Source organism: Drosophila nasuta, chromosome 3 (assembly GCF_023558535.2).
Source record: "Drosophila nasuta strain 15112-1781.00 chromosome 3, ASM2355853v1, whole genome shotgun sequence".
Lineage (NCBI taxonomy): Eukaryota > Metazoa > Arthropoda > Insecta > Diptera > Drosophilidae > Drosophila > Drosophila nasuta.
The window spans coordinates 38,029,915-38,054,322 of record NC_083457.1 but is presented as its reverse complement, the minus strand read 5'-3'; the positions used below and the strand labels follow the sequence as shown (position 1 = coordinate 38,054,322).

General features: G+C 37.9%; 2 protein-coding genes across 2 annotated transcripts in view; one reads left to right on the top strand and one right to left on the bottom strand.

The window, feature by feature from the left end:
- Window positions 1-3: 3 nt before the first annotated feature.
- LOC132789749 (uncharacterized) lies at window positions 4-550 on the bottom strand. Its single transcript, XM_060797985.1, has 3 exons — window positions 417-550; window positions 256-354; window positions 4-183 (listed from the first exon to the last, which is right to left on the bottom strand). The coding sequence occupies exons 2-3, from the start codon at window positions 346-348 to the stop codon at window positions 4-6; spliced, it is 273 nt and encodes a 90-aa protein (XP_060653968.1). The 5' UTR covers window positions 349-354; window positions 417-550.
- Window positions 551-903: 353 nt separating this feature from the next.
- The window catches only part of LOC132789741 (eukaryotic translation initiation factor 5B), a 39,030-nt gene continuing 15,525 nt past the window's right edge, over window positions 904-24,408 (top strand). The window contains exons 1-7 of the mRNA XM_060797969.1: window positions 904-1,314; window positions 1,413-2,638; window positions 2,702-4,133; window positions 4,206-4,338; window positions 17,116-17,192; window positions 20,154-20,349; window positions 21,457-21,564. Coding sequence (XP_060653952.1) covers window positions 1,244-1,314; window positions 1,413-2,638; window positions 2,702-4,133; window positions 4,206-4,338; window positions 17,116-17,192; window positions 20,154-20,349; window positions 21,457-21,564 — 3,243 coding nt within the window. The 5' untranslated portion in view covers window positions 904-1,243. The remainder of the gene's footprint in view (window positions 1,315-1,412; window positions 2,639-2,701; window positions 4,134-4,205; window positions 4,339-17,115; window positions 17,193-20,153; window positions 20,350-21,456; window positions 21,565-24,408) is intronic.

Below are 24,408 nucleotides of genomic sequence, written 5' to 3'. Positions count from 1 at the left end.
TTTTTATAGCTGCGGTTTCTTCTCCAAACTCTCGTACATCCAATCGGTATCGTTGATATAGTTCAATTCGTTGCGCAGACTGTGTAGACGATTTAAGTGGCTGTCGCTGGTGTCGTTCTTAGAATTGCCCTCGCTGTTTATTTGTGTAACGACTTCTTTCTTGCATATCCGATAATCAAGTTTCTTTATGCAAAGTGGTTCAAACATACATACATATAACTTAAACATTTTATTGGAATCAAGTTTCATACAGACCTCGACGTTATTTGTGCTGATGCTGCTGGTTTCTGGAATGCTGTTGCTTGTGCTTGTTTCGCTGATGCCGCTCGCTTCGCCAGTCATAGACATTGTTTTCTAAGAGGTATAGAATTAGCTATAATTCTAAAACCCTATAAATTCTTAAGCTCAATACTCACTTCAAAGAAAAGAAAATTAAGTCACGTTTTTGTGTTGCGTAGAAGACAACGAAACGTAAATACCGCAAAATTCCAATTCAGAAACCAAGGGACAGATCAACAGTGTGACCGCAAATTGATTAACACAATATGACTGTTTTTTTTGTTGACAAATACACCAAAAATAGGCGACATACAAATACAGTATTTTTCCGTTACTTTTCAAAAATTGGTCACTCTGCAGCAGTTGTTTCGACTAGTGTTGTGAAACACGATTGAACTTATCGACAACAAATCAGCTGCTTAATGTTTACGTGTAGCTCAATAAGAATTTTTAGCGAAATGAATAAAAATGTTGAAAACAGTGAGCCACTCTAATTAGAAAATAGTCAAAACCATTAGAGTTATATTAAAATTGAATGTATATGTCGTATTATCATTAACGAACTATTTATAAATAAGGATCTAAAAACCATCGCAAGCAAGAGCAGCACGTTGTCTACTATCGATAGTGCTATCGCGTTTATCACACCGCTATCACAGGTGCATCGTATTCGCTAACCGAGTCGGCGAAACGTGCGAAAATTTATATCTAATTTGGCCAGACCATTTGTTGATAATAAAGCATCCAAGTTGTTAAAACGCAACAGGATAGTCCAGGCGCCAAGCAAGAATCGGCGAGTAGCAGCAGCATCGTTTTTAGCGTACTCAGCAGCAGCAGTTGGAGCAAGGCAACAAAAAGCCTCTTCTCGTTTCGTGTCCGTCGCGTGTACAAATTCAGCAGTGAATTACTTTCAGAGTTTGGTGGGTGTTCCAAGAAGAAGCGTGTTGAGACTGCGCCAGGAAAGATGGTTAAAGCTAAAAAGGGCAAGAAAGAGATACTGACCGCTGCTGAGGGTGGTTCATCGGCTGACGAAATGTAAGTTAACCAACAGCTTTGTTGTTGTTATTGTTGTTGCTTTGTTGCCACGACGGCGTGTTGGCAACTTTCTATTAAACATTGCATTTTATTGCAAGTGAAACCAATGCTGTCAATGAGGTGGACGAAAAACTGAGCGCCAACAACAAGAAGAATCAGCCAAAGGGCAAGAAGAAGAACAAGAAGGAAGCTGATTCCGATGCGGGTAGCGATGATGAGGCGCCAATTGAGACCATAACAAAGGGAGTTAAGAAGCTGAATGTCAAAGGCAAGGCTAAAGGTAAAGCAAAGGCTGCCGATGATGGATCCGATGAGGAGCCGGCTCAAGCGAAGCCTGCCAAGAAGTCGGCATTCAATCTCTTGGTTGATGACGATGATGATGATGATGTAGAAGTGCCAGCGCGTCAAAGCTCGTCGGAAGAGGAGGCGGAGGTGGTGAAGCCTCAGAAAAAGAACGAGAAGAAGGGCAAAAAGAACAAGCGCAAAGGCAAAGATGATGACGACGAGGATTTAGACAAGATGCTGGCTGAACTGCAGGCGGAATATGCAGGCGAGGCACCTCCAGCAGCTAGCGTTGTGTCGCCCGAGGAGCTGGCCGATGAGTTCTCCAAGAAGTCCAAGAAGAACAAGAAGCAACAGCAACCTGCGGCGGCGGTTGAAGATGCCGCTGCTGAAGACGCCGATGACAATGATAATGACAATGAAGAAGGTGGTGGCATGAAGACGGCAGCCCAGAAGAAGAAGGAAAAGAAGGAGCGGCAGAAACGTGAAGCAGCACTGGCCAAGCAGAAGGCGGCTCTAGAGCCCAAGCAGAAGCCTAAACCCGAACCCGAGCCTGAACCAGAGCCAGAGCCGGCTCCCGAGGAGACTGCTAAGCCCGAAGCGGATGCAGATGATGCCGATGATGGCGGCAAGGCCGGCAAGAATAAGAAGAAGGGCAAAAAAGACAAGAAAGCAGAGGCCGAGGAGGAGAAAAAGGAGACGAAAAAGAAGGGCATGTCGGCTGCTATGGTGGCAGCTATGCAGGAGCAGCTCAAGAAGCGCAAGGAGGAGGAGGAGCGCCTGCAAAAGCTCGAAGAGGAGCGTCTGCGCCTGGAAGACGAGCGTGAGGAAGCGCGTCTTGAAGCAGTGCGCCTAGAAGCCGAACGTAAAGAGAAAAAGAAACAAAAGGAGGCAGAACGCAAGGCGCGCCTTAAGGCCGAAGGCAAGTTGCTGACCAAAAAGCAGAAGGAGGATCGTGCTCGTGCTCAGGCGCTGCTCGATTCGCTGAAGGCGCAGGGTCTCGAAATACCCGATCCCAACGAGAGGCGGGCACCCAGACCAGGTAAAAGTAGACGAGAAGAAGCTGATGTATACCAAAATATTAACAAATATTTGTTTTATTAAGGCACACGCATTAGGAACAACAAAAAGAAGGGTCCCAAGGAAGAGCCCACCGAGGAGGAAGCCAAGGCAGCACAGGAAGCAGCAGAAGCTGCAGCGGCTGCTGCGGCAGCAGCTGAGGCCGCCAAGGAGGAGGTGGTCAAGGAGAGTTGGGATGCCAGCGACAGTGAGCCGGAGCCAGAGCCCGAGGAGGAATCGTCACAGGCCACGACGAATACTACCACAAACAATGGCAAAAACGAGGCAGCTGATGAGGCTGAAACCGATGAAGATGACGACGACAGTGATGGCAGCGACGACAGCGATGATTCAGATGATGAGAGCGAAGAGTCTGAAAAAGAAGACACCACTGCAAATGATCCCGAATCGCGTCGCTTGCGTGCTGAGGCGCGCATCATCAAGCGTCAAGCGGAGGCCGAAAAGAAACGCACCACAGATGAGTTGCGCGCTGGCGTTGTTTGTGTGCTCGGCCATGTGGACACAGGCAAAACAAAGATCCTAGATAAGCTGCGTCGCACCCACGTGCAGGACTCAGAGGCGGGCGGCATTACACAACAGATTGGTGCCACCAATGTGCCCATCGAAGCCATTAAGGAGCAAACGAAATATGTGAAAAATGTGGCCAGCTTCGAGCATCGTCTGCCTGGACTGCTCATCATCGATACACCCGGCCACGAGTCGTTCAGCAATCTGCGCAATCGCGGCTCCTCTCTCTGTGATATTGCTATTCTGGTTGTGGACATTATGCACGGTCTGGAGCCACAAACCATTGAATCCATACAGTTGCTGAAGAAGAAGAAATGCCCCTTCATTGTGGCCCTGAACAAGATCGATCGTCTGTATGATTGGAAGAAACTGGAACGTCGTGATGTCCGCGATGTGATCGAGGGGCAGCAGAGCAACACACAGCTGGAGTTCGAGCAGCGCACTAAAGATGTCATCCTGCAGTTTGCCGAACAGGGACTGAACGCTGCGCTCTTCCACAAAAACACCGATCCCAAGACTTATATCTCGCTGGTGCCAACTAGCGCCATCACTGGCGAGGGCATGGGCAACTTGCTCTTCATGATCACCGACTTCTGTCAGAATATGCTGACCAAGCGTCTGATGTACTCCGAGGAGCTGCAGGCCACGGTGCTGGAGGTGAAAGCCATTCCCGGTCTGGGCACCACCATCGATGCCATTCTCATCAACGGCAAGTTGCGTGAGGGACAAACGATGATTGTGGCTGGTACAGATGGTCCGATTACCACACAGATTCGTTCGCTTTTGATGCCACAGCCCATGAAGGAGTTGCGCGTGAAGAACGCCTATGTGGAGTACAAGGAGGTGAAGGCAGCTCAGGGTGTGAAGATTGCTGCCAAGGATCTGGAAAAGGCCATTGCTGGCATCAATCTGCTCATTGCGCACAAACCCGATGAAGTCGAAATATGCAAGTGCGTTAAATGATTTGTATTTTCAGTTTACTTTTTGTTTGAACACGCATTAACTTTGTTTGTCATTTGCAGAGAGGAAGTTGCTCGCGAACTGAAGAGCGCCTTGAGCCACATCAAGTTGGCTCAGACTGGCGTCTATGTGCAGGCCTCAACTCTGGGCTCACTGGAAGCCTTGCTCGAGTTTCTGCGTACTTCAAAGATTCCGGTGAGTGAGCATTTAAGATCATATTCGGATAAATTGCAAATTTCCATAATTATGGTTTATACTGTTTGACGTGAAATGAATTTCGTCAAGCTATGGGTATATTAAAGTTTTTCGGAGGTTGTAGAAAGAGTAAACTATAAGCTAAGAAGAAAAATTAAGCATTTTTGGATTGCTGACTGGATACCTCTTAAAGTGCTAATAATCTTGTATATTTATGTTCACAAAGTAAGCTTGGAAAGGTTTTTGAAAGTGAAATATCGATATTGAATATTTCTTATTTTAGTTTGTTCGTATTTAAAGCAAACGAGCAGGCAGATGCACTTAGAAATAAAGCGCTTCTTTTTTACAAGGGAACATGAAGATAAATTATTAATTTACTGAGGTGCTTTCGGCTCTTTGAGATTTATACAGAAAAAGCTAAAGTTTGCTATATATATTACGTTACTTTACATAAAAGCAAAATGGTGCGGTATTATTGTTAAAATATACCAAATCGATATTTAGCAAAAATACTAAAATATACCAATATACCACATATATATTTGGAATATTGATAAAGCACTGCATTTCGAAGGTGACTCCTTCTGCAAAGTTTTAGTTTTTCTATACCATGCACAAGAATGTGAATCTGTTCTTAATTGTCTTGATTTTGTAAAACGCTCCCGTTCATTAGTCTGTTTTTTAAGAACAGGGCTATCACTTAATTATAGCCATATATTCTGATTTATCTCAATAAATTTATATCAATTATGAACACAATTTTAATTGTATAATTTTAGAAAACATAAATTTTTGAATCGAAAAATTTCAGAATTTTGAAAAGTGGAGTTAAGCATTGCTTTAGTGAATTACTTTATAATTAATACACTGTCATTTTGTTCAGTTATTAGCTATTTACCTTAGATCTATTGAGCTTACCAATTGTACGATCAACTTCTTGTAACAACTTCGATATTTCGATTTTGCACAAATTGAATATAGTGAAATTGTCAGACGAAAAGTATTTTTGGAAAATTATGAGTGCATGAGGCGGCGTCGGTGTCGTCGTTGTTGTAGTTTTGGCTGTTGTTGTTGATGTTGATGTCGTCGTCATCGTTGCGTTCGGCGTGTCTGCCTAAACCGCTGCCACAGTCCGCGGGTCCCCTCTTTGCCAGTTCCCAGTCGCCACCTGCGTTTCCGTCTCCTTCTGGCGTCCTCGGCAGCAGCCAGTGCGGCAGACAACAACATCTCCGACTACGTCGCGAACGGCGTAAACATAAAATGTATTTTTAAAAATGCGGTGCAAATAGTTGCAACAACATCAGCGACAACAACAGCAACGACGTCGACGAGTACAATCCCGGCCACATCGAATGATTCATGCCACAAGCAGCCATGCGGCGGGCGCATCGCCAACAACACGCACTGCCCATCCATCCCATCTCCTGGCATCCCTCTTGTAGCATCTACCCCATCCCATACTACCCCATTCCATCCCATCGTTGAGCATCGCATCCATCCATTTCGTCTGCCCCCCAATCAAGACAACTTTGAACATGCAACTAAAAATATCATGCGCTCTATATATATGCCAGCCAAATATATGTTTACATACATGTATATGTAAATACATACATATACGTATGATGTATGTATGTATTCATGTACCTGAACGGATATGGAGACTCACATTGCAAATTTCAAATCACTTCATTATATACAACACTCTCTCATACTAGACATACTCGAATGTTTGCCGACGTATTCATGAATGAATTTTGCTGTAGTGCTGTAGTGCAACCTGAAGCCAGGAATTTCACTTAATAATATATTTGCCTTTTTATTTATGTTCGTATGTATGTATGTGTCTATACAAACAATATTTACATAAACATTCCTGCCATATGCAGACGTCGTGTTCGTCGTGTTATTGGAACGACAGTTCAATTTTCAATTAAATGCAAGCTAGGGAAATGTTCAGCGGAAGTAACAACAATCTCAACTGAATTATTCAATAAGACGTGCACTGCAATTTTTGCACTTTATGCAATACATATTACGTTTTCCGTTTACATATTATTAACCAAAACAGTTTGTATCATTAAAAATCTAATTATATTTGAAATTATTGCATTTTTGTGTAGTCCAATAAATCAGATTATACTTGGCGAGAATCTATATTTAAAAATGAAATTTTAATTTTAATTTGTTTTCATTATAAATTAAATTAAATTTGGTGGATTTTGATAATTAACGTTTTTCTATGATGTCGATTTAAATAATGGAATTTATTTTAAAAAAAATATACTTTAATACTTGAAGCAATTCTTCGATTTAGAGCGAGCTTTTAAATTTTGTTAAAATATAATTTTTTTAAGTATGAAACGCTGAAACTGAAATTAAAATTATTTTAATCAAAAGGTTAAATACAATTAAAATGAAAACTAACGTATTTCTAAAACACTGGCTGAAAATTCCTTAGGCTTAAATGCAAATTAAAGCTGTTCCAATTTTATAGAAATCGAACGAATTTGTTAATTTTCGAAAACAAATTAATGCAATGAAACTCTATTTAGTATCTTCAGACTTCATTTGAAAATTAAATCCAATTTAAATACAATAATTATGATCTGATAAAAAAGATTTTAATCTATGAATTGTTCCTACAATTTAGAGCAAAACTTAATTGTTAATACGCTTTTTTTTTTTTAAGAATGAAAATCAGGAGTTATTGAGGATCATATCATATTGCTGGGAAATGCATATTTAAGCCTATCCATTAAAAAATGTGCCACTCAACGAAATGAAACTAATTTTCAAATTTTGTATGTGAAACTAAATCTTTTTAGACTCATTTTGATAATATCTTCTATAATTTTTTTTTTAATGGTAAAAGTTTTTCTCCAAATTTTAGAAATATTTCAAATATTGAAATCTTTTTTTTTTCAGATTTAATATGAGAACAAATACTTTTGAATACTTTACCATTTGTACACGAATGAGAGCGAAACTTTTGTCACTTTGCATTAATGTTAAAACTTGTTAATACGCCCTTTTCTATATACAACATGAATAGCTGTTAAGCAAGTACATCTATTTGGAAATATCTCCGCCATCAAGTTGATTATTCTGCCAATATTAACTTAGCTTAATTCCAAAAGTCATTTGCTCTCATTTGGCAGCCGAGATGAGCTCGTAACACTGCAAGCTCATTAGCCGCAGAGCAGAGCAGAGCAAAGCAGAGCAGCGCCTACATTTTGCTAGGGTTTCCCACAGTGTCATCATCATCTTGTATGTTTGTAGTATAAGGCGGGCAGCCTCAACACTTTCCCATGCCAAAGGTTCCAAATCAGCCAACGCCAACGCAACAACTATGCAAATTAGCTAATATACTTACATAATTCTACTCTAGAGTCGTGTGTAGTTGTCGACTTTGGGGCGAATGAATAGCTAAGTAACTGATTGACTGAATGAATGAATGAATGAATGCGTGAATGAAGGCGGCCGATAGGAGTCGATGTTATTCAGTGCAAATCGTCTTCGCTTTTTAAAATGAAACTGATAGAATCACAGCTAAATGTAATTTGATACATGCAAATGATTAAAAGAAAAGAGAATTGAAAAAAGTTGACAGCTTTGAATGGAATATAGCCAAACAGCATCAACTGAATTCTATAAAAAGAGCTAATCAATTTACTCAAAGAGTTCAAAGCATTAATTAAAAGTATTTCATTATCTTGAGAGTATCTCAAAGTCGTGCAGTCTTTTGTATCTCGTTTAGTAGTCACATTTTAGATGCTAAATTTGTCGCCGTCATGTTTTTACGTTTGTTTCAAAAATCGATTATGGCCAACTGACTGACTGACTGACTGACTGACAAACTGACAGACTGACCATAGAGTGAGGCTGACAGCCTCTATAGTTGATTGCCATTCATTCATGAGTTGAGTGGAAAATGTGGGCAGCCACCGGCCGGCTACATAACAAGTTCCGCCCTCGTTTAGGCCAAATTTAGTAAATAACTAGCGCCAACACAAAAAAACTAAAGCCAAAGCGATTGCCTACTAAACCAACCATCAAATACTCTACTTGATGAGAGTTTTCTAATCATACAAGTAAATTTTATATGATTTATTTATTACGAAGTTTTCAGTGTATTTAATGGTCTAATATTGGTTCAACTTTTCAAATTAATAAGTCCGATATATCACACACAAAAAGTGAAAAACTCTGTAACTATTTCATTTATAGTATAGACATTTTGTATCTGTTTTTGGTTGCGTTCGCGTAATTATTTGAAGCCCCCACGCCATGAAAGAAATACGAACTGGGATTCCAAATTTTTATATTGGCTCTGATCAGACTGACCGGAAATTGTCATTTAACTCACTTGTTGTTGCTGTTGTTTGCCTGCTGTTGCTATTTGCTGTGTTCGGCTGCCGCTGTTGTTGGCTGCCAAAAAATTGATTTCAGACACGTCGCCAAATCGCATTAACCCATAAAATATTGTGCGGATGCGAGGCGATAGGTGTCTGTGCGATATATGTTAGACTGCTAATGGAACCACAGAGAGAGAGGAGGGGAAAGTGAAGGGAATAAAAACTGTGAATTATGTGTAAATTGACACTTGAGGCTGTATTCATTGTATCTGATTCATTCGATAGGAAGTACTCTATAGGTAGCTGCTTCCATATACAATACACAACATAAATCTATAATTTGATAGCGAAGAATATCTTAACTAGCTAGAAATATGTTTTAATTCTTCTTATAGTAGCTTTGCTTCTAATCTACAGAGCATTTTTTTCTATTTTAAATGTTTCATGTACTTTCATTGGAACGTGTTGGAAATTTTTAAGAATTCTTCAAAATATTTTCTGTGTAAGAATAATGTTTTCCCTATGAGAGTAGTTGCTAAACTTTTAGAGAAAAACTTTACAATTTCTTATTACTTATTCTTTTGTCTTCCTTAGGATTATTATAGTATTCTATAAAATTAATTTTCATTGCACCATCTTTCTCGAAAAGTTTTATGATTATTGTATTAGCCTCAAGGCATCTTTCTTTCTTTCTTTACGTAAATCGTAAACTATCTGAGAGTGTGTAATATCAGCTAAGAGAACTTTCTGCTTATAGTCTAAAAGTTTTAACTCTCACCACTTCACTTTTTTAAGCAGTATCTTTTTTTCGAGCTTAAGGGGGGATTATCATTTTTGAGTCTGAGTATTTGCTGTGCAACATCATTTTCGCTGCTTATATTCAATGAATAAAATGTTTTTTTTTTTTATTGTGTTAAATATGAGAGTATCTTCTTTTCGGAATCTTGCACCTCATGCATCATTTCATTGAGCGCGCGTCGCGTTTAATGAATTCACAATACGACAACAGCAAACAGTCGACAGCAAAGCTGCAACAACAATAACAAGCTCAGTTAAGTGTCTCCAAAAATGAAAAAGGAAAAAAAGAAAAGAAAAGAGCAGCAGCAGCCAGACAATAAATTGTATAGAAAACAAATCAATTACAAATACATACATTACTACCGATCTCCCTCTTGTCGCTGTCTCTCTTTCTCGCTCTCTCCCACTTTGCTGTCTCTTTCTGCGTGTTTGGCACTTGCGCTGCTTTTAATTGCGACCCACGACGACTCAGCGGCGTTTAAAAGTTATTGTTTTTGTTGTTGCCTTTGTTATTATTTCTGTTGTTTCATTCATTTTGGTAGACAAGTTGCTTGTTTGTACAGACACACACACTTGCACACACACACACAGTGACTGTGCTCTCGCACAGTAATTCATTTTATTGATCAAATAAACATTTGCTACACATTTCGATAAATTAAACACGACGCGGCAGGGCGTATCGACAGCCACAGCCACAGCATCTGAAGCTGAAGCTGAAGCAGAAGCGGATCAATGCTGCTCTTTCTATTCATAAAAATTAATTGCACTTGTTGCTGTCTGCCTGCCCTCCTCCCCTCTCCCCCCTTCTCTTCCCTTTCCCATGCTATCTCTTTTCTTGTCCGCCATGTGTTTAGCGGGACGCGTGCGTCACACACTCTAAAGATTAACAGTTTTCACTTAGAAAAGCAATAGCCATAATATTTGTATAAATAACCATAATTCATTAGCAGCCGCTCAGTATAAATTGGCTTGGCAGCAGCCCCAAAAAAAAATAAAATGCAACGACCCCAACACACAACACAACACAACGCAAAACAACACAATTTCACACCCACAACTCTCTGCCGGAATCTCAGACCGGAAATGGCAAGAAATTAATAGCGCTGCAACTGCTGATCTTAAACATTAACTGGCTTCCAAAAACAAGCATTTATTTTGCATTTAAAATTTGCATTTATGTAGTATTGAATAATGCAACTTTTGGATATTTTGATGTGTCTTTAAATTTATATTTACCTCCGCAAATAAGCGTTCGAATCTTATTCTAATACCAATTCGAATTAAATAATAAAACTTTTAGATATTTTGATGTACGTTTAAAAGACTAATATCTGTTTTTCCTAACAAGTTTTTGAATCTTATTCTAATTGCAATTAAAATTTAATAACCTTTAGATATTTATAACTTATATCTTTTCATAAATCCACCTGCATCTGATTGAAGTTGATTTAGAATTTAATTATTTTGAAATAAATAGTGAAGCCTTTAGTTATGTTGATGTGTCTTTAAAAGTCACATGCTCAAATAAGTTCTTGCGTATTATTCAAATCGAGCTCATCTAATTTCAAATGGTATTTAGAATTAAATAAGAAGTCCTTCACTTCATTGTTTGATAGTTCTTAAGAAGAATTTGACTTTGTTTAAAATTCCACCAGTCTCATAAAATTACACTAGAATTTGTATATAAAAAATGCTTCAAGTTCAAACAGCATTTGTTTACTTTGATCTGCAAACATAGTTGCTAATAAAGAATTCCTGAAATTAAATATAAACAATATAAAGTAGAAATAGTAAAGCTTTTGGTGTGCCTTTTAGAACCTTTGTACTTTTAAAAGTTTGTTGAAAATTATAGAAATCTAATCATTAAAAAAGTAATAATTTTCTAACAGCTTGAACTAATAAGTCAGCGTAGAATCTCTGTGATTGATCATGAACTTACAAATATCAAAGATATCGACTTTATTTTTCTAAATGCAATATTTTGTTGAACAATATTTTGTTGATTGTTAAATACTGAATTAGATAGTTTATAGGTTGAACATCTGCCTTGAAGATGCTTATTATAATGTTATGTCGTTTTCTTATGAAAATGCAGATTCAATATCTTAGTTACAATAATAGCTTTGAGGTTTGTAGGTTTAGGCATCCGTATTGCAATTAACCTTAAATTGCAGCAATCAAATTTGGGCAGTTGCATTTCCCATTACGCCACTCGAGTTGGCATCGAGTTGTGGTTCGCTTTTTTTGTTTTGTGCTGTGTTGCCTGCATATTTTTATGAGACGGAAAACTGAGGACTGAAAACAGAAGACAACTCGAATAGACACAGTTGCACACACGTATACAGACACACACACTCACATCTTCGTTGTTGTTATGCAATTGGTTTGGGCTGCAATCTCTGCTTGAATTCCGTTTGCCAGTTTTGCCTGTTGCCAACTGCCAACTGACTTCCAAGCGGCTTCATTAACATTTGCGGCCCGTTGTCGTTAACGGCCAAATATAGCGTAGTCGTTGTTGTTGTTGTTGTTGTAGCCAACCTGACTGACAGTACGGCCATTCATAAAAAAAGCTTTTCCACCTCGTCGCAGTTGCTTCTTATACAATCGTTGTTATTTCTGCCGTTTTTTTCTTTTTCCATACCCTGTGACCAGCTTATTTTGGCCTAGGTATTTGTACCCACATAAGCAACACCCGCAACAATTGCTGCTGTTGTTGTTATTGTTGCCTTCATTCATGCCAACATTTTCTGTCTCTTAACTGTGTTTCTTTTATGAATGAAAAATTGCACAAAAAATATACGTAACAACCCAACTGAGCTTGGAGCTGAGTCTGCCAGTCCGTCCGTGACGTTTTTTTCTTTCATGAATGAAAAATTGTGCAGCAAATGCCAGCAGCAATTCGAGAAAGAGAAAGAAATTAGTCTAGGATGTGTCGAACTGTTGATGCTCTTTTAATTGAGAGGGAATCGGGTTGTCTATGTCGTAGAAGATTTAGCAACTATATAAAGAAACTTACTTTAAACGAACCTAAAATGAATATTTTTAACTAAGATCATGTAGGAAAAAATGTAATTGCTTTGGCACAAATGTTAGAGTAGATTTTCTGGAATTTTCATATTTTTAAGAGTAGTTTTCGTTTTTTTTTCATATAATTTAAATTAATATTTAGTTTAACAACCTTTTGAAATTGGGATGTATTTCTTAATCTTTTGAACTCTGTAGTTCGAATCGAATATTCTACTTTACTTACCTGTATTGACTTTACTTATTTTATTCTTGAATGAATGAATAAATCTCATCTTTTGTATATGTTCAAGTGAAATACACAGTATTTTTACAAATAAATATTTAACATTCTGTTAATTTTGCGTGTTTGGTTATATGGTTTTTCTAAATTATTTTGAAAGTCTTGAACCTTTTTTTTAAATGATGCAATATTTAGTTTTTTGTTTTAGTATTTTTTTATAAATAGTATTTGCTTTTAAACTTCCATTTCTGTTAATATCACTTTTTGTCTGTGGTTTTAGTTACTTTTGAATTGTATCGAACCTCTTAAAATAATCGATGTATGCTTTACGAAAAAGTGCATTGAATAGGAAAAAATGCATGCGACTTGGAGTGGCTGCTGCCTTTTGAGTTTGTTTTGTTTAATGCAGGTATTTGGTCTGTAAGCGTAATTATGCAGCAATCGCCCATTTCTAAGCATTGTTGTTGCAGTTGCTTTTGCCATAATTGTGTTGGGTCTGGGCCCCAAGCGACGACGTCGTTGAGTGTCAGCTGTGTTGCTAGCAACTAGGCAAAGTACGAGTACAAGTGTGAATACACGAGTATGAGTATGAGTGTGAGTACCCATACTTGTTGTAGTTGGCACACTCTACTCGCATTGATATGGATGTGTAGGTAATTTAATTCCCCTGTGCATTTTAATTAAAAGTCAACAACACTGAGAGGTTTTGCAAGCCAAACACAAACAGATAAATTCAACACCCATTCATGCTTAGTGCAAAAGCGTTGGCAACAATTTGTAATCGAGACGCAGTTGCATGCAAATATGCGAATGCAATGCAATCCGATGCCAACACGCAACGCCCACAAGACCCAAATGCAAAATCCAAGAGAGACAGAGAGAGGGAGAGAAAGAGAGGGAGATGGAAGGCGGAAAGACGCAGCCTAGATGAAGCAACAAAATAATAATTGGCCTTTGCAAATTTGTTGTGCGCAATTGGCAACGTCACAAGCAGCAAAAACCTCTTGGCTAAAAAGAGACATAAAACAGGTGGCGTTGACAAGGCCAAGAACAGTTCCTCCCCTTACCCCACCAGCAATGACCCTGTTCCTTCTCCTGCTTCCATCTGGCAGGAAAAGGCGCCAAAAACGGATGACGACAACACGCAAAAGCAGCGTGTGTAGCTTTCAAGTTAGGGTTTCATTCATGAATCGCCCAAAAAGCAGCTGGAAACGGAACAACCCTCTCACTCTCTATCTCTCTCTCTTTCGCGCCTTCTCTTTCACTTCCTATTGTGGTCTCGGTCTACGATTTTCTTACGCCTTTGGAAGGTCTCTTGTTTGTATTTTGCTGAATTTAATGAATGAATTTAATTTTGTGCGCGGCTTTTTCTCATGTTCTGCGTTCTGCGTTCTGCGGTACAAAAACACTACATTCATTCTACAACCACTACAACATTGATCAGCATACATACATATAAATATGTACGTCTATATCTACTACACATTCACAACCACAACGGCATTAAAAGAAAGAAAGGAAGGAAGTGCGCAAAGAAGCAGACAATGCCAACGTTTTCATTAATGCGACGCAGTTTTGCTGCCAAGAACACAAAATAACAACAACTGACATATGAATCGAGAACTATTTGCCAAGCATTGACGACAACTGAAATACCCTTAGAAATACATATTTGTATGTATTAAAATTGAGTGGAATATATGTAAATATAAAAGAAATTTCATATAGACGAAAATAAGCATTCCATTCTCCTCGCTTTGTAAAAAAATTGTAAATCAATCTAAAATATTCGAAAAATATCATAATAATAATTAACTTTCTAAAATATCTAAATTTAATAATACTATAAACAAAAGTTTGCAATTTTTTCGTATTATAAAAAAGAAGAAACGGTATATCTTTTCTTCTTAAATAGATTAACATAAAAAAAGAATGGAAGCATCATAAAATAAGATCTTTTAAAAGAATTTGTAGAAAAACGTTAAAAATAAAAAAAGATTTAAGTTTGTTTTGCTACACAAAACAATAAGATTAATTTGTTGTGTTATAATTTTTTTTATTTTAATAACAAATATTATTATTTGAGGTATATGATTTTAGATTGGTTATCCACATAATCATTATTATTTCATAGGGGTAATAATATTTTATATAACGTTTTCCACTTATTCAATTTCCATTAGCTTCAAATTCATCAAATACATATTTTAAAATTATATACTACTTTATGTACTAATATATTCAATACTTTTCCTTAGTCAACTTCAAATAATGTTTTTGGTTGCCCAGTCAAATTTCATGTCCAGTTGCTTATATCCAACTGCAAGAGTATAGAAACGAAAAAAAGAGTGAATGAGTGAACGGACCAGGCAGCCAGCGAGTGAATGAGTAAATGAATGAATGAATGAGTAAATGAATGAATGAGTAAATGTTCATACGTACAAATGAAAACAGAAGAAAAAAAAAAAAAAAAACGAAAACGAGAAACGAAAACAGCGGAAGTAATTCTTCCTGCATTGCACACACACATACAGAGAGAGAGAGACAAACAAATGGCAGTTTGAAGAGCTTATTGCTTAATTTTCATTCATAAACACGTTGCGACCGCATTTTTAATGAAATCAAACAGCGAAGGCAGCCAAAGGAAGTTAACCCAAAAAGAAGATAATAGATACTTAGGTACAAACATCGTACATAACATACATATATCGTAGAACGGAAGTTGAGCGGAACGTGCTGAGTTGAAAGCTGAACAAATTAAGTAGCTACGAGAATAACTGACACGAACTGAACTCAACTGAACGGATTGACCTGAACCGAGTGTGTAGATATGCAGCTATAACTGGGAGATGGAGGGAAATTCGAGACGAGTTTGCTGGCAACGCCCTTGTTGCAGAATGACCTCCTTATTCGGCCAAACGCTTTTGCGAACCTTGATGATGCGTTGACGTCAGCAGCAGCAGGCGAAGTGCGACCTTTTACCTTTTGACCTCGTTGCCATTTCATTTGCTTTGTTTAATTAGCTTTGCATTTTGCTTTGCAACGCCTACCACCAATTTTGGGAGCACATCTTTCCAGCCATTCGATTATTATATAGAGGTGGATTTTGTATTTTATTGCTCTCGGTTGCCATGTGGATAATTTGTCGCATTTCGCTATCACTTCCGTTTGCCATTTTAGCATGCAATCGTGCCTGACTCTCGTTCACATTCGCGTTCTCATTCTCATTCTGATTCTGATTCTGGTTCTCGTTCTCGTTCTGTTTGTTCTCGTGATTGTTTGTCCGCTCGCTCTCTACAATTACATTCATTATCGTTCCATTTTACGCATAGCACATCGCATCGCATCGTATTCTATTCTATTGTACTGCCGAACAATTGCACACCAACAATAAACTTCCGATTTCATTTATTGTTATGCCAGTTTAGTGTAAAACTCTTTTTTATTTCTACTGTTTTTTTTTTTGCCCTAATCTCTATTATCTAGTTTTGAATTCAGTTGATTGCGGGGGGTGTACTTTATGTACAGTTCTATGTGCTATGTTATTTGTTATTTTCTGTCAACTTTTTGTTAATTTTAAGATATGTTTTGATCTGTAATTTGAAATTTAAGCTACCAAATTTCAGTTAATTTTAAAATAGAGGTAATGAAATGAAATATGAGACAAGATTTGTCTACTACTTTATAATTTTTCTTCCATTATTGTTATTTTCTTCTTTATAAATAATGTGTATTTTATATTAGAGAGAAGCTAATTTCTTATTAAAGTTAGTCCAAAAATAAATCAAAGCTAATGTGACAAATATCTGCAATATAAAACATCAAATCAAAGCTAAGCTAATGTTACAAACATCTGCAATATATAAAATACTTTTAGTAAATTATTCCACTATATTTTGACTAATACAAATTTATACATAAAAATACGTTTTTTCAATATTTGCAAGGGCGATTAGTTATTATTACAACTGCAAATTTAAAATTGCAAAAGCATAAGCCAATAAATCAACTAAGCTAATGATGGTGTTGTAAGATAAATGTAATATTAAAGCTGCAGCTTTATCACTACAATTTCCTTCAGAGGTTATCATAGAATTTATAGAAATATGTTTGGGATTTATCTCAAATTTTAAATAAATGTTCAACGAGGTTGTAAGCTATCAATACATTCTAAATTTAAACTAAACTGTAGCTTTAAAATAGTAATTTCCTATAAAAGTTAGCAGAGCTATTATAGAAATTTCTTTAGAAGATAAATGCAAAATATTGAGTATTTATTGAATATTTTTTTAATCTGTTATTCTTCAACTTTAAATTCCTAAATTTCAATGAAATGCTAATTTCATATTTTCAACTTTATCTTATTTGCAGTACTCTGCCATTCGTATTGGTCCCGTGGTCAAGCGTGATGTGATGAAGGCATCGACTATGTTGGAGCATGAAGCACAGTAAGTACAAGAAATAAATTAAAAAAAGCAACAATTTTATAGCTACAAAGTAATTCTTAGTTGGGTTATTGGATGGTTGGATTTCTGTACTTAAGATAAGGAAATATCTAATTCATATTTTGAAGATCATTCTAAAGCTTGAACTATTTTCCAAAAGTCGTCATACTATGATACGCTCTATGATCTTATAATACTTAACAGTGCTTGCATCTTATTGTTGATCTTAAAAGCAAAGCTCTGCTTAACAGCGAGCTGCCTTCTGTGGCAACTTTTATGATATCTCGAATGCCATGCGAGAACTGCCTGAAAATGTGCTTAAAGTTTATGGAGTCACCCTTTTATGATGCATTATCCAGTCGAGGCTATCAACAGCAGCACTTTCATAAGCAATCTGCTGCTGCTGCTGGCCGTCGTTGATATACTCCCATTTACAGGCAGATCACATATTATTGTGTTATATCAACAACATTGTAGCTCTGTTCGTCTCTTGCAGCATTTAAGACCGAGCTGCTGAAGCGAACGATTCAATTTTATTGCAGCTTAACTTTATTAACACGACGACTGCGCCTCACAAACACACACACTCCTCTTTCAGATTTCGAGATCTCTCAGTGGAGAACAAAAGACTTGTAAGAGTATGAAGCGGCTCTTTGAAGAGCGTGTGATAAAGCCGACACGAGCTGCTGATGCCGCTGCTGTTGCCGATGCTGTTGCTGTTGCTGCTGCTGTGGTTGGGTTAAGTGATTCATTTAGCGGCAATCAGAAAATGCACTTTCCAGCCAGGCTCAGCGATCCTCATGATTTATTGTTATATGTGCCGGCCCTTTAAATATTTGCCTTGTCCGCGACGGCGGCTTTATCTCATTAGAGTCTCTCTGTGCTTTGTTTTTTTTCTTCTGTTTTTCTGTATTATATTTTTGCCGTTAAGTGATGGAAATGAAATGCCAAATGGCCACCTCGCAGTCTCCGCGTCTCCTAATGACAAGTTTTCAATTGCAAAACGGCAAGCGGCAACTATTTTTGTGCTCTGCTTGGCAGCAACAAAAGCGACAGAGACTGCACAGATACACACACACAGATACAGATACAAATGCAGATGCCGACGTAGATGCAGATGCAGATATGAGATACATTTACAATTCGTTCGACCCACACACACAATTCTGCGAGTACGCTGCGCTCAAATTACAACAAACATGCATGAAAAATGAAAAATAGAAATGTGCGGCTTTCGAGATACATTTGTATCTGCGAGTGCGAGAGATACTCGTGTATCTACTACGCCCATGTTATAGACGTGGCGTTTCCGCTGCCGAACATTTCCGGCCCTTGCGCATGCGCAGCCATTTGAGTTATATATGCATGCTTTTAAAGCACTCTCCAAGCCTCCTCTTCCCCTCTTTTTCCCCCTTCGTGGAGTGCAGTGAAGTGTGCGTATCTTGCAGATATGCGTCTCGAAGTCGCACTGTCAGGCTATAAACTCAATATTACATTTTTACTATGTGTTGCCGTTTATTTATTGATGATTCTTATGCGCGCGGAATTTTTAAACCATAAAATTTTGCTTTTTACGCCGCAGGTGATCATGAAATTTGTTTAAGAGCCTCCTTTAAAGAGGAAGTTCAAGCCTCTTGGCTGTCCACATTTATCTCTCTGGCAAGCAGCATAATAAAATCTTTAACTGCCTTTTATGTGCATTTTTAACACTCTCAACTAATATAAAATGCACCCACCCAATGCGTTGTGGCTTCGCTATCGCCAAATAAATTATATATATTATGATCGTCTGATCAGAAGTTGACCATGTGCAACATTTATTGGCATTTCTAATTGCAAGAGTTGTAGAAGTTTTCATTTTACGACTAGAGATGCGCTGTAAATATTTTTCTTCAAGAATATTCAAAATTTAAATTGGCTTTTTAGTAAATAAAAGTATAAGAGCGTGGTTGTTGATGTCCATTAAGAATATTTGTGTAGACACAGAAAAAAATATGGAATAAATGCGGTGTTAATATCTAAATTATCCAGGAATATCTGATTTTGGTAGTTTTGAAACTTTTAGATTCGGGATTGTAGTTTATAGTATTAAATGTGGTATTTTGGAATTTTTAAAAAATAAAAACTTTTATTATACTAAATATACGAATTATGCCGTTTATTATTATTATTGTGATATTTATTATATTGATTTAGTTGTTCTATTATTTAAGATTTATATTTATTAAGTCAAGGATACAGAAAACACTGATATTTAGATTACAGTTATAACAGAAGATTCGATTGGTTCCAAAACAATAATGCCTAAGCTTAGTATTTTTTGTATATTCAGTATTAAATCCTAGAATAGTATTAAATTAACAACTTATTACTGAATGGTTTATACAAGCCGTAAATGCTTGATTTTACCAATTTCTTTCTTCATTGCACTTGCCAGCTTAAAACACTCTTTATTCTTTTGCTGCCGGGTATAAAAATACTTGTAATGCGTTGCCAAAAGTCTTGAGTAGCCATGGCTATAATGTGTTGTCCCTTCCTGTCGCCAGTGCGTCGCGTCGTCACAGTCGCACGTACTAGGTTAATGCCAACGGTTTCCTGCCACACACATACACACTCTGAAAGCAAGTGGATAGATAGCTCGAAGCTAAAGCTGAAGCTTAGCTAAAGCAACTGCAAGAACGAACGTTGGCTTTATCACAATTATTACTTGACTTCCTGGTTGCAACAGCCGCCACCATGTGGCAAGATCATTAGGCGAGTGGCCAACAACAACAACAAAAACTTTGCTATGATGTGGATGTTGATGTTGATAATGATTATTATTATGTATCATGATAATTGGTAGTAGATGCTTTAATTTGTTTTTCCTTTTAATTGCACACAATTGCCGTGGCGTGTTCACTAACCAACACACATCTCTCTCTTCTTTTTTTTTCCATCTCTTTCTTTTTTTGACGCCGACAGATATGCAACAATCTTGGCATTCGATGTGAAAGTGGAGCGCGAGGCGCAGGAAATGGCCGATTCGTTGGGTGTTAAAATCTTCCAAGCGGACATTATCTATCATCTGTTCGACAAGTTCACCTCCTACCGTGAAGAGCTGAAGGCAAAGAAACGAGAAGAGTTCCGTTCCATAGCCGTATTCCCCTGCAAGCTAAAGGTGAGTGAAATGAAACTAGAACAAAGCAAAGACAATTTCAATTCCCTTTCGAGAGTATTCAAAACGTAATTAGCCCCAAAAGCTGCAGGTGTAAAATGCAATCAACCCAATTTGTGGTTGAACTCCAGCTGAGTTGCAAGTCTAATAATGCATCCGTTGCGTCTGCGCAAGAAACTCCGCGATTAAAGCTTGTCCGCGACGCTTGCATCTCACGTCCACACTTCCTGCTCAAATAATGCTAAAGCAGCCGTATTTGATTTATAGCTAATCATTAGGTTATAGTCGCATCGTCGACCCTCTAGACCTCTTAGGAACATCATTATCTCCATCGTCGACGTCTCCGTCGTCTTCGTCTCCCACAGTGCTGTTAATTGGACACACAGCACACAGCTGTTCTTGCCACACGAGTTCTATGCTTCAGTCAGTCGTCCACTGGCTAGTTGGCTAGCAAATGCTGTTGCCTTAACAATGACGTTGTTTAGTTAAGTTATTAACCTGCCCCATCCGTTGCATTCGTGCCACTTTTTTTTCATATAGTTAGCTGAGCTCGTTTCTTCTTCTGCTGCCTGCAGCAACATTTCAACCTAAGCCGTCAACGCTGCAGAAATAGAGTTAATTTGGTCTAGTTAGATGGAGTTAAGTCTAGAAATAAAATATGTATATAATGACGATAAATCTAAATTGTAATTAATGTTGTGATCCCTGAGATATTATTTTGAATTATGATGATGATGTTCTTAGCATGAATAAATCTCATTTATTTACAATTTCATCAGTTATATATTTTTAGTATTCTCATTTTTATTGAAGTTTTCCGTTTACTACAAACATGCGGGAAGAGTGAATTGGAAATTTCATATATGAATTTAATATTGCGATAACTTCTTTACTAATTATCGAAATGCCATTAATCTTTATATAGTGTCATCTGAAAAATCCAACTTCTTTCATGTGCAAATTCTGTGGTAGTCGTAAAACTATAGAGTTTAATAAATTTTCCCAGACTTTCAGCTCGTTATCTAGAGTTGAAATGACGATTATTTATAGAATCCTTGCGCTATTGATAACAGACTGATCAACCATCTACCGTTTATATCCATTTCGCAGATACTGCCACAATTCATATTCAACAGCCGCGATCCGATCGTTATGGGCATTATGGTCGAGAATGGCATAGTCAAAGTGGGAACGCCAATCTGTGTGCCCAGCAAAGAGGTAAGTGTTGAGTTTCTGTTTGTCACAGTCGCAGTCGCAGTCGCGGCAAATATTTAACTATTTTCTGCGCGAGTTTGCCACAAAAGGTTATTCATTGAATGGCCAAGCATTGTAGATACAATCCATCCATCCAGCGATCCATCCATCCATTTGTCCAACTGTCCACAGGGTTCTCATTTGGTATTTCATTCTAACTATTGCGACGCCGCTGCACAATGAAAATCCTTGTCTCTTCTGCTCTGCAGCTCTTCAAAAGCGTGTCAAGTATCTAGATACAAAGTGTGAGAGTGTGTGTGTGTGTGTATGAGTGTACTAGTGTGTGTTTGTGTATAAGGGCCCATCTTTTTAAACTGCGTCATTCTGGCGCTGGTTTCTCACTGTTTGGTTTTGTGTAGTCGACTTCTTTCTCGAGGCTTTCATTGTTGACACAGGTGCGTGTTGTGTTTGGTGTTGTGTTGTGTTGTTGTGTCTGCAGCGCTACACTCGCCTCTTATTGTTTATTTGCCAATGCGCTCTCGTGCTGCAATTGCGCTTAAGAATTCTGTATACCAATTTAGATATTTATGTAGAAACTTCAAATATCGACGCTCGTTTTGCACAACAAATTCCTGAGATACTTCGTCTTTGATTTCAGTCTCATTCTCAGTCTCAGTCTCAGTTCTCAGTCGGCGGTGTCGTGTTGTTGCATTTCCTTTTGCGCATCCTGCTTGCAAATGAAATGAATGTGATTGTGGGGAGGCACAATTATTGTCCTTCCGTTTCGGATTGCAATTTATGCGCAGACATGTCCTGTTTCCCGTCTTCTGCTTCTTCCCCCGCCCCAGCACAACAATAACTGTTTCCTCTGGCGGCAGCAAAAAAAATGAAAGAAAGAAAAGAAACAACGACGACAACTTGAATGGTTACTGCTACTGCAACAGCAAACAAGAATCTTTTAGGAAAAAGGGTTCGCCTTCGTCTTTGCGCCTCTGCGCTTGACTTTTGGGAAGAAGCGAAAAGAGTCGAAGAGTTGATATTCCCCGGACTCAACTGGACTGTCGACCGTGAACTGGTCTCCTCGACTCTTCGTTGGTCGGCCTGGCTTCATTGGCAATTATAACTTCCTCAATTATCCAGCAGAGCGCAGCTAAGCTGTGCGCTTCCCGTCATTCATCGTCATTCTTTTAAAACATTTTCCTCTTTTTTTTTTTCGTTGTTGTGCTGCTTCTAAAGTATATTAATACAGATTTTTGTGCCCTCCCTTCGCGCATCTCTTAGATACTTACAGCTGCCATCCCTTTTGTGCCGGCAAGCGTCGACATCATCCCAGTCTATCCCCAATCAACTCTACTTTATTTCTGCGAAGCCTGTCGTTGTTGTCGGTGTTGTTGTTGTTGCTTTGTCGCCAATGTTGATCGTTGTTGTTTTTGCTGTTCCTTTTTGCCTCGCGATTTCCGTCGATTTTGACTTGGGGTCCAACTTCCTTTGGAGCCAGAGACAGCAACAGATACAAAGCGTGTGCGTGTCTCTGTCTCTCTGGATTGTTTGCCAGATGGCCAGATGGTCAGGCATAGGGCCAGATCGAGGCTACACTACACTACACTGCTGTTGCCATTGCCATTGATTGCCTTTATTAATTATATAATTAAATCTGTAATGACAGAGAGAGAGAGAGAGAGAGCAAGACTTTTCCACTTGGTTGCTTGAAGCTTGAAATTTGTAGCCTCGCCCTTTGTTTCAGCGCCGCTGTAATTGTTTCGTTGTATGCCAAAACTTCCGTTCTCATACGCAATTTGACCAACTGTTCTCCAGTGCTTTAAAAACCACTTCCTTTTCCTTCGTTTTTTTTTTTTTGTGGATCTTACACGATCGATGACCGACGTTGGTCACAATTTGGCTCACTCGTTGCGCGTGCTTCAACCCTTAACCTTAACCCTGGGTCAATTGCTCTTTGCAGTTGCCCCCAGACTGCAAAGTGTCAAAAGTGTGTAATGTAATTTGAGACAACAGCAGTTGCCTTTGGGGCTAATGAGGGTCAAAATGTTTGGGCTTAATTTCGATATGTTAAGGGTATGTAAAGATATTGATTCGTTTTGGTTTTTATTACATGCATAAAAGAAGTGATTGCTTTAGGCACTACTTTATTATAGTTTTCGATCTAGTTATCAATCACTTTTCGCTTGGATCATTCATAATTTCATTGATTTCTCAATCACGTTTTGAGCTGAAGAAGTTTTTTTTTTGATAACTTGATAAATTAGCAATCTATTAAGATGTCAATAAAGTTTTTAAGCGCATGCTGAATTTATGTGCTACTAATTGATGTTTCAGTAAACAAAACTATTATTTTTTTGGTAGCTCTGTTTTATCAATGACAATTTGCCATTGACTAGGGAAATTATTCCAAATTTCTTAAGATTTGTTTTTGCAGATATTAGACGGATGCGGCGAAAGCTATTTAGCATTGATTACGAGAGATTTTTAGATTCTTGTTTTGGCTTTAAATACTCTTTGAAACTTTATTATATTGCTATTATAATATAGAGTATGGATCTTTCATTTAAGTACGCTCTGCAACTTTATTAGAATGGTAGAACTATAAAATAAATTTCAACTCAATTCCTTTTATGCACTTGAATCACAGGAAGTCATCTGCTTTTAAGATCTTGGCTTCGATCCACAAGACTGCATTTTAAATACTATAAAAATGTGTATACTCTTTAACGATCACATAATGCTCTGTCGATTGATATTCTATGCTTCGCTTAGATGGCATATCTCAGTCGTAAAAATGTTTACAACACTTGGCCGAACACTTCCTTTTGGAAACAGCACAGTTGCCCAACAAGGGCAGCAATGAAATTG